The sequence below is a fragment of the Gymnoscopelus microlampas genome, assembly GCF_963454915.1.
Source record: "Gymnoscopelus microlampas genome assembly, chromosome: 11".
NCBI classification, from domain to species: domain Eukaryota; kingdom Metazoa; phylum Chordata; class Actinopteri; order Myctophiformes; family Myctophidae; genus Gymnoscopelus; species Gymnoscopelus microlampas.
Genome location: NC_139948.1, coordinates 14413454 through 14433261, shown reverse-complemented (window position 1 = coordinate 14433261; position 19808 = coordinate 14413454). Strand labels below are relative to the sequence as shown.

Here is a 19808-nt window from a genome sequence, read left to right as displayed (position 1 = left end):
GCCTAGTATAAAACCCTGGGGGACTGCCGTTAACTAAGTATATAGAGTTTAAGAATGATGCATACAGTACAGTATATATATTATATATTATATATCTTACTTATTTTCACATGCACCTAACACACACCAATGACATTATTATGACACCAGACAGCAGACATGCCTTCGTGGGAGGTGTCACGTTCCCTCTATGTAACACTGAAATAAACTACCACTATATTGAGCCAGATTACGTGTAAAAATAAAATAAAAAAAAGGAGGATAGAAAAAAAAGATTCTGAAATAAATCAGTTTGATATTGTAGTTTATTATATTTGTGGTGCTAACCATGGTAATGTTTCACTGTGCACTAGTAGTATTGGGCATTTATAGATACTTATATCTAGCCTTTTAACTCTTTTATTTATATTAATCATTTACTGTTGAGGCGACATTATGAATGTGAGAGAACTACTTATTTTCTTTTTATTGTTTCTTTTAATGTGACGTTTGAATGTCTTGTAATGTATTTTGTTTGGACCCTAAGGAAGAACTGTTGAGGAAGCAAATGGCGAACCTAAATCAATAAATAACTATAAACATACGTATAGTCAGATGCTCTCTTTTCTTCTTGTGACAGCCATCAAAATCACATAATACAGCAGATAATACGTGGTAGGAAGGAAACACCACCTACTGTGATGATTCATCTTACAGTACAGTATAATACCGATCAACAGGCTCATAACAGGCAGATGAATCAACCACAGCTGACGAGAGGAGCTGCAGACAAGGAGCATGGCGCCTGATGTATACACTGTCGCACGATGGAGCATAAATTAGGCAGACTGAATATTTAAGTGAATGAGAGAAGGTTGGAGATGGATTAAAAACGGGAGAGAAGACCGAGATAACTGGTACTCATGATTAAGAAACCAAGACAGAGATGAGTGGGAGAGTGAGAGAATATTTTTGAGTATAGCATTTGTAGTTGGGTTACTTCTTGCCACGGTTGTCCTCCCCTCCTCAAGTTATGATCCCAGTAAAATCCAGAGTGTTAAGTATCATCACAGTATAAAAGATTGACCCGTAAGAATCCATTTTTTACTCTCCATTTAATTAATTAGTATCTGGAGCTGTTAACCTCACAAGAATGGGGCAGTGATGAAGAGTCAGAAAGTGTGACATCATTCTGCTCTAAATCCTAGAAGTTAACTAATAAGGTATCACCTGCACCAATCCGTGTGAGTGCTGTTCAGTTTAAGTGGCCTAGTTCTGGAAGAGCTGCTCAAGCAACGGAACAGGCCTTTTGTTCACACATCAACCATTACAGTTGACAACAGCATCCCTGCATGGTTTCCCACAGACATTAAGTCCTGTCTTGTCAATATATGGCAGCGGCAGATGACACGTTCTGCTTTCATGTGGGTACTAGAGTGCCACCAGCAACAGCCACAGAAACCAGAGAAAACAGATAATAGGGGCAATTTTCTGTGCTAGCTACTGCCAGGTGGTGTCTGAAAAACAGCAGAACAATGGAAGTAAACCATTATTCAAAGTTGCCGGCCCGAAACATCTTTGAACAGAAAATGGGAGATAGATGCACATTAAAACATGGAGCCATCCTGACATTCGAATGATTTACCTTTTCAAAGTATTGAGTTACTCTCTCCATGGCTTCAACAAAACTCTATTGTCACATCATAGGTTTATAGGTGTAAAAAAGAAAAGTGGTTGAAATTCTTTGTCGTAAAAGCTCCATCATTGCAGCTTCAAGAAAGGTGGAACGAAATGGGGAAAGAAACCGAAAAACAGACTCGATGTTAACATGCGCTGTGTGAAATATATGCATACATGATAAGATGCGTGGTTAAAAATAGCAGTGGAATGAGACAGTTAGATAGCAGCAGATGTAACAACAGCTATGTACTTAACGGTGTATAGTTTAACTTGGGAAAGCATCTGTGTCATTTTAGATTTTTGCGTTTGCTATTCAAAATATAGCAGATCTACAAGCTCACATCGCGGCACTTCGTGCCACGCTGTGAGCTTGTACATCTGCTATTTTTGAACGTTTTTGAAAAATCTTGAAAGTGAGAGAACTACTGATTTAGAAGGCATTTGTAGAATTGGCCTCAGGTCTTACAATATCGATAACATGAGTCCGTTCAAAAGCAGCAGATATAATAACAAACGTGACAGAGTATACATAAGTGATTGACAGTGCCAGTGCAGCAGCAGTGGAGCGCACCTGCAGTCAAATGTGCACCGAAAAATGATCTTCTGAAAACTGCAACTGTATAAATAACCCCTTTATAATTATCGTTGAAGTTCTGATTGTTTCTGTTTACAGTGCAGCATGTTTGCTGTGTTGCAATAATGATTTGAACCCTACCGACCGACACTTCCCAGAAGTGGGGCTTGTTGTATAAAGTGCTGTTTGGATACATTTATAGTCCATCGAGGGAGGCTGTCACTGGCCAAAAATAACTGATGTACAAGCTAATATTTAGTTTGTAGATTAGTTATTTTTGGCAAGTGACACCGTGGTACAACGGAGTACAAATGAGGCTTCCCGTTCCATTATCCAACAGAAAACATGACCTCATACGAAAGCTGTGATCACACCCTGTCAATCATTGTGTGAAAGAGGTGTGGTGATGAAACTGTTCAGCTCTGCAGTTTACAGCTTAGAACAAACGAAACTCAAATGACGTGGTATAGCATTAAGAGATCCTGCATGCCAGTGGTTCTCAAACATGTCAAGCACCCCTAAATTGATATGTATTTGGCCACCGACAAACATATTTTGTACCAGGGACCCCCAGAAGAGAAGATTATTGTTAAAAGAAAAATCTTGTGTAGATCAGCTATTTTTAAATAGCCAAAGTATAAAATAATGGTTAAAGAGGTTAAAATGATTGTGATGCTATATTAACTAATTTAGCTGGGGACCCCCTGGAACCTCCTCAAGGACCCCTGGGGGTCCCCGGAGCCCACTTTGAGAACCAATGCTGTACTGTATGCCATACTGGTGTATTTGATGGGATGGACAAACAAAGATATTCTAATTATCCAGCCTGTGTAGGCTATAACAATATAAGCTGTATAGTTGTAACATCACTGGGGCACAATTCAAAGCCAAATGTTGTGCCAAACCTATACCTTCTTCTCAATATACTTTGGCGCCTGTTTGATCAATCATGAATTAGTTGTGTGTGTATGCATGTGTGCAATTGCACATGGGTGTCGTCATGTGTTTCAATATACATGGGTATAAGAAAATATGAGTATTTGACATAATGGTACATAGGCCCTAAGATGTGAGATGCATGTGTTAAGACAAACCGTGGGCCAGCACACACTGTGATCCACTGATGTGAGCGCAATAGATGAACATGGTTGGAACGTAATGGTGAACGGTGTGAGTCATGCACCCTCCTCCACTGTGATCATTATCTCCTGTAAAAGTTCCACTTCATTAGTGGCTCTGAAGCGTAACACAGTTTCACAGAGACTAGCCCTCCTGTGGGTGGAGGCTGACATAGCAGCATTGACTACAAGAAGATGGCAGCTTTAATGGGAAAGCCTGAAGGGCCACTTTTAACAGCTGCAATGCTTTGGAAACATTCCAATCCCTGCCCCATGCTTCCTTTGACGTTTTGTTTTCAATTGCAGTTTAGTTTTAATTAGTTTTTATAGCAGGTTCGTTAATTTTTTTGAAAAGGCTTAGTTTTAGTTTCTTTTTTGCGATTAATTCACATTCATTTAAACTGCTGTTTGTGTTATGAGTAGGCCTACATGCACACTGAGCGCGATTGTAATGAGGCGATGATGCTGCAACGTAAATATTATTCGAAACAAGGTCAAATTTTCACTGCATTTCTATTTCAATTCAAAAGTAGCAGCTCTACAAGCTCAGAAACAAGCATTTTTTTCTGTTTGTCAAACTTCACTCCTCTGTTGTTTTTTTTGTTTGTCTGTTTTCCTACAATTGTGAACTATGTATGGTCTTGCCTCTTTCTCTACCTGCTTTTGCTTTACCTGCGCGCACGCACGCACGCACGCGTTTTGTTTTGCTATTTTAGTTTTGGTTGGGAAATCTACACTAGTCCAGTTTTGGAGTTTTGTTTTGTTTTTGTTTAGATTATATCTTTGGGTTTTGGTTGGTTAGGGGGAAGAGCTACATTAGTTTCGCACACCCCATTGCGTGGTTGGCCATAGCCGTCATGTACTTTGTGACTGCTTCGGTTGGCCTGCCTCTGCCATCCTTGTTTCGTTGTTTACTTCAACTTTCCTAACTGCTTCAGCATGTGGAATCTTCTCAACTGTCTTTATTTTGATCATTTCAACTTCTCATTTATTCAGGGGACATTGTATATAGATTCTGTTTTGCAAACATCGGCCTCCAGGTGGCGCTATAAAAGGCTGATGTGAAAAATTCAGGGCAGAGGTTTTCCTTGGCCTCTAGGGGGTTTCACACCAATCTGTCCAGTTATAGGTAAAAAATGCAAATCGGCCTGTCATAGCGCCACCATCGCCGCCGATTTGAAAAATGTAGGGTGGCATTTCTTCCTCGGCCTAGTGGCAATATGGGTGCAAAGTTTCACGTCAATCGCATGCTGTGTTCATGATTTGAGGCATGTTGTTCAAAACGGATCACTCCTGCAAACTTTGGATGCCAATCTTAGCCAATCAGGATGGAATATGAAATATCTGAAAGACGATTTTTGGTTTAGTGACAATAGAGATACTGTGTACCGATTCACGTGATGTTTGGACAAAATCTGTAGGAGTGATATAAAAAAATGTGTTTAGCAAAAATGGGCCTCCAGGTGTCGCTATAAAAAAGTTCTGGCATCTAGGGAGTGTGCGTGCACAGTTTTGCTGCGATCGATCGGGCCAATGGTGCCGGAGATTAGCTGTTCACTGACAGACGGACACACACACACGCACACACGGACAGACAGGCGAACAGGGTGCAAAACATGAATTATACAGCACAGCAGTTTTATGACCTTACCTGTAATCTTGATGTTTTTGGCCATAAAATAAGTCTGGACATGGATGTGAAGCGTGAACTGCCACTGGTTGGTGACCCCAACCCTAACACCTAACCCTAAGCCTAACCTATAAGGCTGAGTGAACATAGGCATGACCATAGACATAAAAAGGTAGACGCCTCCTCCGACTCTAGGGCGTGTGTATCTACAGGCGCCATATTGGGCAACACATTGGGAGCGCAGCAACTAAACCGTAGTTAGTTGGAACTTGCCAAACTCCACACTCGGCGTGAAATAAATCGGATTTTACTGCAGTCTCAACAGGGCCCCAGAGACATGGTCAGCAGCAGCACGGTCAGCAGCGGAAGGAGGCGCGCCTTCGGCGCGCCTCCTTCCGCTGCGTTCGCAATAATCCCTTTCCCCAAATACAGCTCAAGAGGAGTTAGGAGGTTTTTGACCATTAATGTGGAGATAGTTTTTTTCCCCCATTTGACATCATCATTCTAATCAACTCGGTTTGTCCGATTGTTTGAGGATCGAATGGAGTTGGGAGGTTTAGTCAGAAGGACTTTTTTAAATGCTTTTCATTGGTTCAATATTTGTAAAACTCACACACAGACATAAAGAGTGTTTGCACAATAGCACTGATTATTTTTAAAGTTGAAAAATGGAGATAGCTGGTTTCTGCCTGACAGCGACGATTAATATACTGCTCTGCGACTTTGATGTTATAATTGCTTTCAACTGTCTTGGAGTGTTATGTGTAATGGTTTCAGTGCCATTAAAATATAGAACACAGACTTGTCAGTGCTGTTTTTGTAAAAACAAAAACAAAACAAAAAATGCTATAATAAATATTCATTTCATCGTGGTATTTATTATTTAATGTTTGGACTAAAAAACGTCCATAGATGTGTTCTGACCTGAATAGCATGATAGATGATGTTGGATATAGACAGAAAAGGCAATTCTGCAATGTGGCCTGCATATTTCATGTATATTATTATCTATTTCAGTGACTGGAGTCAGACGTGTTTTGTGACTATTACTGTTACTTGGATTAGATAAAAGTATTTTGGTTTGAACATTGAAAATCGGTTGAAAATTCAGTGTGTTGTGATGCTTTTAATAGTGGCGAGACCGCCTGCTTCAATGCATTAGAAGGCTCGGCTTCCTTCCCCAATATGGCGATCGTGGAGACAGGTCGCTCCAAAGAATTGCAGCGGCCAATGAGGTACTGTATGTAGGGGGCTTGATTCTGATTCATTCTGAGCCTGTGCTTAATTGGGGACCCTTACCGTGGTCAGTTATATTGTTAGGCCTATATATTCTCTCTACTCTCTCTCTCTCTCTCTCTCTCTCTCTCTCTCTCTCTCTCTCTCTCTCTCTCTCTCTCTCTCGCGCTCTCTCTCTCACACACACACTCATTCGCACGCACGCACACACACACGCACGCACGCCACGCACGCACGCACGTGTTCAATTCAAACACTGTTTGTAACAACAATGTCATTCATGAATAGTCCAATTTCCAGACGTGGACTAATTGAAATAAACGTCTGTGCACAGCCCAATATGACATGCATTGCATGCTACCTTTGTACGTACATCCATGGTGGCCTCATTTTTGTTGTTGCCCCGTCCACTTGTACACGTATAGCAGGCTTCCTGCACATGTAGGCATAATCAATCAGTACCACAATTACAGTAAATTAATAAAAAGTAGTGGTTCTCAACCTGTGGGTGGGGCCCCCAAGGGGAGGGTTGATTGGGGGGGGGGCATGATTTTAGGGGGGTCCCCAGAAGGACCTTTAAGACCTTTTTAATACCTAAAAAAAAAGGACATAACTATTATTCAATTATACTGATCCATCCGTAACACTTTATTTTCCTAAATGCAGTCTTCAAAGATGAATGACTTTGTACTTGTCCACAACTGAAAGTAAACAGAAAAATATAAATAGTTCCTGCACAGTAAAATCCTGATTGTTAATTTAACTTGTTAATTAAAATGCATACCGGTATTCAGACAGGGAAGTACTAAAGTCTGTGGATCCCCCATAAGGCGGGGATTAGAAACTAATAAAGGCCTGACAAGCTGAGTCATCCATGGAGAGGGCTATGTCAACAGGTCTCCCTGGGCACCTAATCTCTCTGAAGTATTTGGTATAGCCAAGGTGCAGGGGGCGGAGAGGAGACAGGAACGGTAGGCTACACTTCAGAGACAGAGAAAGTGGTCAGGAGAGAGATGTGCATCAGTCACGCCTAATTTATGAATTACTTCTTCGCACAAGCGTGAAAATAATAGATTTTCAAATGAAAGACGTGGCAGGTGTTTCCAGTCAAAAAAAATATTATTTTCATTGAGCGACATCATCGCGCAGTGAACTAACTATAAATTAGCCCAGGGAAGCAGGGAATTAGACAGAAATACTGACATAAGCCCGTAAGACCCCTGTGTTGTTGTCAGTCATGTTGAGTCAAAGCTTGTGCTGCGAGCCGATGGACCAGAGATCTTTCTTTCTTTCTTTCTCGCCCCTAGACCACATGTAACCTTGCATCACCAGGCTGATGCGCCAGAAAGCCTGGTTTTTGTTCCGAACTGATCAGTATGTGTTTATATACAGTTATATATCCAGCTGGGTGCCACAATATATTGTTCCCCCTACACTGTGAATGCCGAATCGAGTAGCCTGGTCTTGGCAGTCACTTCAAGTTAGAATAAAACATGGCCAAACAAAGTATTCCAAGAAGTACTTGAAGACATTTTGGATTCCTAAAATTACTCTGACCGAGAGGAATCGTTTTGGAGGAGCACGGGCTATATCCATATCTGCTCTAGATCAACTAAATGAGTTTCATCCCGGTCTGCATGCCTTTCTTTCTTTCTTTCTTTCTTCCTTCCTTTCTTTCATAAGCAGGATTTATACTTACAGTAAAGTATACAGAGCATAAATTGAACATTAATCTCTATTTCTCCCAGTCATTTCCTTGATGACTAAGGGTGGCGGGCTAGAGGATGGATTCAAGGTACAGCGTTGGTGCTTCCTCTACCGCAGCGGTGCAGCTCACTAGGACTCAGCAACGCTCCAGTTACTGCAGGCAGCATCCTCCTATTGATTCTCATCGGCTCTTTGTGAGCAATTAGACAAAGTCAAGCACTGACGGACAGCACTGAGCTAGAATGTCAAACCGCATGCCCACAGAGAGGATAAGGCTCAGGGAGGCAGGGGGAGCAATTAAGGGCAGAGACTGAGAGAAAGATCATTGAGACTTGGGACAAAATTGGATTTTGTAGAAGCTTCAAAAGTCCAGAATTAATCTTTGATATTCAGTGAATAAAGCCCCAAGTTGTAAGCTCAGACCTAAACATTATTTTAAGTTACGTGCATGGGCTAGTTTGACCAGCGGTTAAAAAAGTAACTATGTGCTATTACTAAACTACTGTACTTAAGTAAAAATATATATAATTTACTTTACTTAATATTTCCATTTTTCTACACTTTATACTTTACTCCACTACATCTCAGAGGCAAATATATTTACTCAAACATTCATGCATTACAAATTACTGTTCAATAATATGATTGCTAAATGGGTCATTCTGCATAATGAGTACTTTTACGATTGTTAATGTAAGTATATTTTGATGCCAATACTTTTGTACCTTACGGCCGGAGGGCCGAAGGATTTGTTGTCTGCCTGTCTGACTGTCAACATATCCGACACCGCTGGACCCATCAGCAAGAAACGTTGCACGCACACTCTCAGTAGGCCCAGGATGAACCTCATGGTGAAGTCTCATGGTGCCACTATAACAGGCCGTTTCACGTTTTGGCATATAAGTCTTATACTGTAGGTCGTACAGTCAACATTTTCCCAGGATTCCTTGGCTCAAGTGATTTCACTTCCACCCATTAGAGGCCATCACAAATGCTAAAAACAGTTTGTTGTCAAAACGTGATTTTCCCACCAAATTAGGCAGAAATGTAAATGTAAATAAAATGTGAGTCATGTGACAATGATCGTCAAACAGGTTTTTGATACTGCCATAAATGCAACATCCAGTCATACCCAAATAGGAATCGTATGTTGCAGAGCCTTTATAGAGCACACTTCCAAAATCGCTTTCACCTCTGCCTAGTTGGTGGTGCAATATGTGCACAGTTGCAGCGTCTCTCTTACAAACTCTATTTCCCCCGCAGCTTCCTTGTGTCCTGATTGCTACACCTTATTTCAGATTTTTTTTCGCTCTGCACCGCGACTCTCGTGGCTCAAGGCCCCTTCAGACGGCGCGCGGCGGTCAGTGAAAACAAGTGCACCTTTTTCAATCTGAGTGGTTTTCCAATCATACTATAGCATACATATCCCTACCAGCAGTCAATTTAGAAGCATAACAAGTTGTATCAAGATGTGTATTAGGAAGTAGCACTTGAGAGATCATTCTTTTCCTAACATCAAATGAAATGACTGATACAGGGTAGGCCTGGGTCTGCAACCCGGCCTGGTGGAGACCTGCACTCTGAGAAGCGCAACTTTTCTAGTTTGTGTTTTATCGCCTTCCTGCTATAAGATTTGTATCAGTCATAACTGGATAATAAACCAGGGTACATGGCTATAGTTTCCTCATAGTCATAGAACCTTATTGTGTGTTCAGATACAGCCTAATGAGCAAGATCTGGGAAAGGACCTCTAGTTCCAGTAAAATACTGATGCCTTATTTACAGTAAAGTTAATGAGAGATGCACTTTATTCTGTACAACAAAGGTTGCTTTCTGGGTATGCTATTTTTGTTTTCAATAAATAAATAGATGTGTTGCGTAACATATTTTTAAAAGGTATTTCCTGAAACTCCTGCTTAGTTGTGACAGATAAAAAAAAGTATCAGTCATAACTGGATAATAAACCAGGGTACATGGATATAGTATCCTCGTAGAACCTTATTGTTTGTTCAGATTGCAATATTGTGCAAGGCCTGTGGGAAAGGACATGATCTTTAAAAAAAACAAGAAGTGGACCCGGCTCACTGTATAAATAGCAAGAGAGCTAGTTTGAGTCAGTATTTGTGTCACTGTCTTTTTGAAGCCATGCTGCCGATTAGATTTACCACTTCACTGTGTGAGTAATCAGTACAACTGGCTGGTTGGACATAATAATACTATTGCTTTAAATGAAGTTAATATGCTCTGGATGTTGATGCTAGCGATTGACCTAGATATGACGACCATGCAGACAGACCCTGGTCATTTGTTCTTGTTGCTTAGGCTTGTTTTTCTTGACCACAATGTTAAGATGTAATTTAGATGTTATTTAAACGGATGCTGGTTCATTGATTACTTGGTATCCTATAGTTTCAATGTAAAGATTCTTATTTTGACAGTATAATCTGGCTTACCTGCGATCCTTGTTCACTGAGGCACTACACTGTCTCTCTGCATTTGATGTACAGTATGTGATTACCTTGCTTATTGTAAGTCGCTCTTGATAAAAGCGTCTCTAAATCCCTAAATTGTATGAAATCAGCTTCTCACTAAAATGAATTGGTTTTGTTTGGAGATCATTTTGGTTCCTTCGTGGCTTAAGGAGGATTTATTGTGCAATACTACTGTATTTATTTGGCCATTGTTCAAATGTTTAAGATTTTCTTGGGTGGGGGGGGGGGTAATATTTATTGTTTGAAGGTATTGATCTGTTCATTGGTTCTATACAGCCTTTAAATTGTGTTGCCGATATTGATACAGGTCGATTATATTATGCAGATATAAACGGGCTTATTTAAATTGAGAGGTACCGTACTGTGCTGTCCACAATAGCTACTGTATGTATGCTGACCTGTCGTTCTCAAAGTGCCAGGGGGATTCCAGGGGCTCCCCAGCTAAATTGGTTAATGTACAGTAGCATCAAAATCAGTTTAACCACTTCGACCCTATTTTATGCTCGGGCTATTAGAAAAGTACCTGATGTGATGTTTTGTGAGCTTGTAGATTTGAAAGAATTTTCAGATGGGGGTCTGCGGTCAAATACATAGGCTACAATGTGTCTGTGTCTGTGTCTACAAAATGTCAGATATTTCTTGAGTATCTTGAGTAACATTTGTTACTCAAGATATTTCATGAGTTTCTTGAGTAACATTTGTTACTCAACATTTGTTTTGCAGTGCTGGCAGCCGCTTTCTGTGTGGTGACAAATGCAGGCGGGCAAGGTAGATATAACCTACAGAATAATCTACATATGCATACTTTAACGTTAAAAAAATGTGTGCGCGTGCGTGTGCGTGTGCGTGTGCGTGTGCGTGTGCGTGTGCGTGTGCGTGTGCGTGTGCGTGTGTGTGTGTGTGTGTGTGTGTGTGTGTGTGTGTGTGTGTGTGGCCGTGTGTGTGTGGCCGTGTGTGTGTGCGCCTGAGATAGTGAGAGACAGAGACACTGAAAGAGAGGAAAAATGATGAATAAAAGAAAGCACGCAGGACAGACTGTATATACTGCACAGTGTGTACTATCTTTGTTCTTTCCATATAGAAAGACTCATCACCTGTGACAATGGAGAGAACGTTCACCGCCTAAGTTGTGGTACTGTATGATTGATAATGTACTGAATCTACAATGTCTACTATACTCACAGTATTTGGATTGGCCTGATTGAACTACTATTATATGATTTCACCATGAACAGCTGCATGGTGTTTTTAATGAACGTCCTTATACAAACACATTTTGCAAGATGTTCAAATAATAATAAAATGTAACATATGAAAACATTGGAAGATGAGATTTTTTATGAAAAATACTTTTAAAATGAATATTCATCATACATAATTTCGCTTTCTTAATCATTTCGCATTTTGTTACACAGTAAATGTAATCTGGAATTGCATACGGTTATGTTTAGGCTAGTCATTTACTAGCTGAATTAGTAGAAATGAAGGTCAACGTTGTGAGCTTGTAGATACTATGCTATTTGTTTGTAAATGTATTTCGTTACTGCCCACCACTGGTGAATTATCTGTACAAGCCCTGATACTGAGTGGTTTTGTTTGTACAAGGCAGACTCACCGATGGCATTTTCTGGTCAAAGTACAAACCTTAAATTATTGCAAGCAAGCACAGTGAAAAAGAGGTTATAGTGAATCCGAAGGGCAAAGCAATATGTGATACATCAATGTCACCCAAATAAAAACAATAATCAAAGTCTCCCTTCTTTTTTTCTCTCATTGCCTGACACCACCACCACCACCACCACAACCATCTGTTTTGTGGGTAACAGAGAATGGAGTGATCAGTGTGGAAAAAGCATTGTATGGACGTGCAGATGGAGAGACTTGCAGTGAGGGCAGACCTCCTGCCCAGCTTGCTAACACAGCATGCTCTCAGGATGGCACTTTGGGCGTCCTTGCACAAAGGTACTCTCCGGCACTGTTGGCCCGATCGCAGCGAAACTGTGCACACAGCACACGCACTCCCTGCATGCCAGAGCAGAACCTGTGCACCAAATCTTTCAGATTGGCCTGTTATAGCGCCACTAGGAGGCCGATTTTTGCAAAACACTTTTTTTTATATTACTCCTACAGATTTTGTCCAAACATCACACAAATCGGTACACAGTATCTCTATAGTCATGTGATCAAGACGGATCTGTCTTTTTCAAATTCCATGCTGATTGGCTAACATTGGCTTCCGAAGTTTGCAGGATTGGTCCGTTTTGAACAAAATGCCACACATAAACACAGCTTGCGATTGCAATTTTGTATGCACATTCCCATTAGGCCGAGGAAAAAATGCGACCATTTTCACATTGTCCTGTTACAGCGCCACCAGGAGGGTAATTTTTGCATTTTTTTTTTTTGGCCATGATTGCCATGAAAGGTCGAGGTGTGCCCTTTTCACATTGGCCTATTATAGCGCCACCAGGAGGCCACAATAACCTACCTGACCTGGTGGAGACCTGTGCTCCGAGGAGCACTTTTTCTAGTTGTAGCTATTTCTGTTTCAAACTCTTTTTTTTTCACCCATCATCTTAATTACATTAAGTGAGTTGGCAAAGATGCCAAGATAATGTTTGGACACCTGTTCCGAATAACTAGAGAATAGTTTGGTGTAAGAAATAAGGTATATGCTCTAATAGCACATGTACAGCAGTGGTGGGAAACGTACAACACATACAATATTTTACCAGAGGCTTCAAATACTTACAGTATCAATGTAAAAGTAAGCTATTATGCAGAATGGCCCAAATCACAATCATATTAGCCCATTGGATTGTAATGACTTAGTAATGCATTAAATATGTTCATAACTTTAGTAAAAAGATGGTAAAGGTCCTTACGGTAAAGCGTCTTTTAATTATTCGGAACGAGTCCGAATTTTGCGTATATTCGCCGGTATGTAAGGACCTTAAAGTTGGGGCTTATTTTAATTACTTTATGTGCTGTTTGTGGTAGCTTAACCTATAATAATCCATCATAATTGATTATTGTTTATTTTCCATTAATAATCTAAATCTGCAAAGCAACTTTACAGTCTTTGTAGTGGTTAGTGGTGTAGAAGTATAGTAAAGTATAAAAAAAAATGTCATAGATAATGGAAATGTAAAGTATCTCAAAGTTGTACTTAAGTAGGACTTGATTAAATGTACTAAGATACATTCCAGCACATGTAGACCATCAGTATGTACACTGTACAGTGAACAGTATGAACCTGTACAGTATGTTCTTCCCCCAGGTGTAATGGTAAGAAAGTGTGTGAACTGAGCGTTAACGCCTTCCGTTCTTCTGACCCCTGCGTTGGCACCTTCAAATACCTGGATTCTACCCACACCTGCCTCCCAGCAAGTCAGTAGAATGGGTGCTTGCATCACTAATGAAGTAGCTGCTCATACAAAAATAACTGAAAGCGATGTCTAATCTATGTTAATCATCATGATCCTTTTACAGTTTCTGTTATGGCATGTGAGCATTCTGTGGCCCACCTATATTGCGGTAAGTCATGCCATTTCCCATTATACAGTGTGTGGTCCACATAATAACAGCATGCTTAACATACACACAGACACGCACGCCCACGCACGCCCACACACGCACGCACGCACGCACGCACGCACGAACGCACGCACGCACGCACGCACGCACACACACCTTTTCTATGCACTAGAGCTACAACTTAGCAATTATTCTATTGACTTTCAATTAATCGAATAATCAGGAATCGTGTTTTTTATTTATTTAAACAATTATATACAAATCAATTAACCACTTAGGCATCATTTTATACTTACTATGATCTACAAGCTCACAACGCGTTCCTTTGACAATAAATGCATTTTTTTTAATGTTTGCCTATAATGACAAAATGGGGATCGATTATTAATCAGATATTAAATTATCGATTATCGATATTTTTTTACAAATCAATTTGTTTGATTAACTGTTGCACCCTTACATCTCACTCTCTCCCAATGTATTTGTCTTCCTCCTCTCAGATGCAGGGCAGATCATTGCTGTGCTAGGTGCAGATTATGGTCGCCGTGATCATACCACATGCTCCTACAAACGCCCTGAAGCCCAACTCCAAAACGTTGACTGCTCAAGTCCAGCTACAAAAGTTGCTGAAAGGTGTGTGTCAGATAAGGCCAGATGAGGCCTATATAAAGTTTATCAGAACTCCACAGGAGCACTGGTTTATTAGAACAGTGTAGCAGGATAACATGAAAACAACACTTGACTAGGATGAATACCCGTTATTTTCAATTACGTCACATCTGGTTGTAGAGCATTCCTATTGGCTATGACGTCTGTCATTCAACCAGTATAATCCAATACCTTGACAAGGTGTTGCTTCACACTTCATTACAGATCAATATCAGTTTGAAGAGTTTGAAAAAAATATATATATAAATGTGTAATCAATCAATATGTTGATAACCGATTGTCTCGCATAGCAATACAATCGGATAGCTCCACCTATCTCTGCCTACCAATTATCTGGATAAATACATTTAAATTCATTCATTGGATGGTCAGCGAAGGCGACTGTTGACAAAGCTACGCCCACTGCTGTATTTTTTAGGACACAGCTTTACCTCCTTTATCACAATGACTCCTCCCAGATTCACATTGGTAAAAATAACACCAAAACACAATATCATCAACAAATATAAAACACTATATTTACAAAGTAGAAAAAGAACTGTTGGCAGTGAATGCCATCACCTTTCTATGGGAAAGTGAGTTTACCTCCCCTCTTGGTCTCCTGAAAGATGGATCTTCAGGCCTGTTTTGAAAGAAGCCAGTGATCCTATATACAGTAGCTATATAGCTATTCCCATTTCATCATGATCTGTAGGCCTATGATTTCGCTAGCCTTGCCCATATGCTGGAAAGACAAGCTCCGCCTCTATTCACCTGTTTCCTAGGCTGTGTGTTTTCCACTTCCTGTCGATTTCATTGGATATCATTGGTCATCTGACCAGTTTCATTGGATTTCATTGGATGAAATCGACAGGAAGTGGAAAACACACAGCCTAGGAAACAGGTGAATAGGAATAGAATGCCTTCTTATCCTGTCTTAAAGACAAAGTGAGTTACATTAAGTTTCCACCTGGCAACTCAGGTAAATACATTAGCAGGTGGGGTGTTGACTGAGTTACTTCAGGTGGCCTTTTTTTAACCCCTCAAACACCATCATCCGTATTCTGGGAAAACGCTCGCAGAAAATAGCAGATCGACGATTTTCAGCGAAGATATTTAATGTATAGCGGAAACTGAAAATACACTAGTATAGAGCCCTGAGGGACTCCGCTCAACAACGTATGGGGTTTAAGAAAATGTAAGCCAACAGTTATATGAGACACATTACCCTCTACTGGAAACATTGCTATATATTACGGCAACATTGTTGTGCGTGCGCGTGTGCGTGTGCGTGTGCGTGTGCGTGTGTGTGTGTGTGTGTGTGTAGCTTTATGTTTTTTCTAATTATTTTATTGTTTAATGCTGCTAGAATGTCAGAAGAGCCGAACTAAATAGATTTTTACTAGGCCTACCTGTACCTTTTATCTACCTGTACACAAGATGTAACAATTAAGATCACCTTGAACCAATGAATATCCCAAACTAAAATTCATTTGGAAATTAACTCCAGGATTGTACGGAACAGGCTCCATTATACTAACTAGACTCACAAACAAATAACATTTGTCTGGGAACACACTATCAATAATAATATGCCACATAAAAATGAAAATGAGTGTGTGCTAGCTTTAAACTATTGCTTAAGAACTGCAGGCTAATTTGCTTGCTTTTTTGAATTTTATATTTTTGAGTATTTGACTGAAGGGAGAATTAAAAGTGAGACTTTATTTTCTCTCAGATGTTTGTTAAATATGAATGGCATCGCCTTTCATCCCCATCTCAGAGCACCTGAGTATAATGTGGTTACGTGCTCATACTTGTGATCATTCATGGCCTTTCCTTTCCTGCATCCACAGCTGCAATGGAAAGAATAAATGTACCATCTATGTGAGCAACTCAGTGTTTGGAGACCCCTGTGTTGGCACTTTCAAGTACACGGAGGTGGCTTACTCATGTGTGTGTAAGTATCTCCCAGACTATTTTGAACTGCTTCACACACCTGAAACTTGACTTTATGGTCGAGTCAATGTATAATATGTTTTAGGGAAAAAGTGACATCACAGGGATATATCAACATAATCGTGTTAGCATTTGAGCATGCAGCAAAGTATTGCCTATTCTGCAGTGGTTGTCTATGTTTTCTACCAGAAAATAGACACACTAAAGTCTACCCCCCTCGTTCATGTACTTAATTGCACTGACATTTACTATCAACGGATACATACTGTATTTTTCTACATCTTTCTAAATGTATTTTGTCAATTTCTTTTCTGCAGATCCAGAGGTCTAAAAGTCCCAATAATAAGAATGTTGTGCAAGAGAAGTGAAGTGCACAAGCATAACTGATGCACGATTCGAAGAACATGGAGCTTCAGCAGACACTTCTTTATGCAATACGTATATGCAGTACAGTATTGATTCAACTTGGAACAAGTTTTGAACAAAGATGATACAGGCATTATATAGGTCATTCTACCAGCTATAGGGTCAGTTGTTATCTCATCTTGTTTGTCTAACTGGATCCCTTACCCAACTCCCATAATGTATACTTACATTTATTTCCACCATCTCTGCTTTAAAAAAAACTAACACCCCATTGTGTAATCTCCAACAAACGTAACCTTTGGTTATGTTTAATATACCTTTTTGTCAACTAATGGTGTTTGAACTGATTTATGAACGGTGAATAACTTGAGGTCCTCATTGATAACCATGATTGTGTTCGAACATATTAAGACAGATTTGTGTTTTTTTTTGTTTTATTGTTGTTCATAATGCCTACATTACTTCATAATTTCAGTCAACATAATGACCGCAGAGGAATAAGATTTGCCCGGTAATATACCCTTTCTCTTCAAACAGAGAATGAATACTATTATTTGTACGCACCGATGAAGGCCGGAAACGTTTTGTGTTATGGCATATTAACTATTAAACTAACCAAAATGACTTTTTCTGAGTGCGATCCTGTCCTTATATAAATGTTGATAGACGACTAGGAAAGCCCAGGCAGTTGGAATACCTACATTAATGTAGTATCTCCTACAAACAGCCATGATGTCTGGAACGATCTTCATCAGAGGAGGAGATGTCTTGACCATTGCCTTATCTTACCCAAGTTACCTAGATGAACTCTTATGTCTCAAACTTACCATGGGTCACTACGACTCAGTCTGGCCATCCATGGGGATGTGACAATACATCTTCACATCTATCATAACCACTATATCAGTATCATAAAAGTGCATAAAATCTGTAACTATATTAAAGTACTTTAATACTAATATACAGCAAGCATGTGTGTAATGGAGACCAAGGGTTCCGTTACTTGGGATGTTTGTATGGACAGTAGAAATGGGCATATGTATTTGGGTATTTCGTGTTTGTTGCTGATTGGGAGGCAGAGGAGCAGGAAGGGCTGGCCAGCCCACCTGCGTAAAAGAAAACAGTGTGAATATAGTGAATTGTAATTTGTTTGGCCATAAGCTGAAATCTGACATACTAGCAATACAGGTAAAATAAAATGCTTGCACAACTCACCTGTCATGTCTGCTACGGTGTTCCAGCAAAATAGTTTCTTAAGGGGCTGGGCACCTTTTAAGGTTTCCGGAGCAATACAATGTGGAATGTTAATTGACTTAGGGGGGATTACAGTATGTTATGTTTAGTAGTGGGTCTTATTATGGGGTGGGTGATTTTGTAGTTTGTATTAACTATGGTGATGATTTGTGGGCATAGGCATGTCATATATATATGTATTTATATCTATGTTGTTAGGAATTACCCCCAGTGGATGGTATCGTCCAGGTAATTGCCTGCAGCCATGGCAGCTGGTAACCCTAGATAGGCTGGATGAATTGACAGGCCTTGTTAAGTAATTAATTCAGACTCAGACAGCCGGCAGAGACCAGAAATGGGAGAACGACTCCTTCCACCCAGAACAAAGGTGGAGAGATCTATAATCTATAAGTCACCAGTTCCAGCAGATGCAGGCTCAAGTGAGGGGAGCAGAACGACAGCAGCGCCAGGAGAAGGATGTTGCAGTGGGCCCGATGATGAATAGAGTGAGGTGGACTGAGGAGTGCAACAGAGCTTTTGAGGACCTCAGTTATAACTCGAAAAAGTGCTCCTCTTAGCACAGGTCTCCGCTAGGTCAGGTAGGTTATTGTGGCCTCCTGGTGGCGCTATAACAGGCCAATGTGAAAATGGTGCCATTTCTTCCTCGGCCTAGTGGGAATGTGCGTACAAAATTTCATGGAAATTGTATGCTTTGTTAATGATTTGAGGGATTTTGTTCCCTCAAACTAACCAATCCTGCAAACTTTGGAAGCCAATCTTAGCCAATCAGGATGGAGTATGGAAAAACGGACAGATCCGTGTTGATCACATGACTATAGAGATACTGTGTACCGATGTTTGTGATTTGTGGACAGAATCTGAATGAGTAATATTAAAAAATGGGTTTTACAAGAATCTGCCTTCTGGTGGCGCTATAATAGGCCGATCTGAAAAATGTGGTGTGTGTGCACAGTTTCGCAGCGACTGTGCCAACAGTGCCGGAGATTAGCTGCTCACCGACAGACGGACACTCGGACGGACGGACGGACAGGGTGCAAAAAAAAATAGTCTCGCCCATGCCTTTTGGCCTGGCGGAGACAACAAGTAAGTCAGTCCCGCATCGTCCAGGGAAATCCAACCTATTCGCAGACAGTCTCTCCCGTGTGCATAACAATTAAAGTACGGTATTATAATCTCAGGAGAGGGGGGAGGAAATGAACCTTTCAATCTTATGTGTATGTTACTTCTATTCTAACATTATTGTTTTGTTTAGACATATTCACCAAAACACATCAAGGCTATTACAGTAAGACACTTATTAATGATGGGTTATTTGTCGTGAACACACATCGAGAGAGCCTTTGAGAGTCAAGTCAAGACAATCTACAGGCTCAACGTGATGTGTGTTGACCTTGTAGATCTGCTATAGTTGAAATCACATATATATATTTTTTTTTTATATATATATTCAATATTTTTATATTTTTATATATATATTCAAATATTTCACATTTCTGTAAATGTTTGCCTAAGCCCATAGGACGCAAAGTTGACATTATAGTTAAATGAAAGAATCTGAGTACTTCTTCCACACTGAGTTTCAGGAATAATGGCAGTGGTCACATTGGTGCCAGACTGCCAGGTTGATG

General features: G+C 40.2%; 1 protein-coding gene across 1 annotated transcript; it reads left to right on the top strand.

The window, feature by feature from the left end:
• Positions 1-10059: 10059 nt before the first annotated feature.
• LOC311055617 (L-rhamnose-binding lectin SML-like) lies at positions 10060-17497 on the top strand. Its single transcript, XM_084071866.1, has 9 exons — positions 10060-10100; positions 11140-11184; positions 11498-11548; positions 12243-12378; positions 13697-13806; positions 13909-13953; positions 14454-14586; positions 16458-16561; positions 16878-17497. Exons 1-9 carry the CDS (start codon positions 10070-10072, stop codon positions 16889-16891), a joined length of 669 nt encoding a protein of 222 aa, XP_083927992.1. The 5' UTR covers positions 10060-10069; the 3' UTR covers positions 16892-17497.
• The last annotated feature ends 2311 nt before the right edge of the window (positions 17498-19808 follow it).

Bases quoted from the DNA above. Each gene is read 5' to 3' on its own strand.
- LOC311055617 (XM_084071866.1), top strand. From the start codon at position 10,070: ATGCTGCCGATTAGATTTACCACTTCACTGT. The intron at 10,101-11,139 runs GTGAGTAATCAG...TTTGTTTTGCAG, and splicing joins TAGATTTACCACTTCACTGT to TGCTGGCAGCCGCTTTCTGT. The intron at 12,379-13,696 runs GTACTCTCCGGC...TTCTTCCCCCAG, and splicing joins TTGGGCGTCCTTGCACAAAG to GTGTAATGGTAAGAAAGTGT.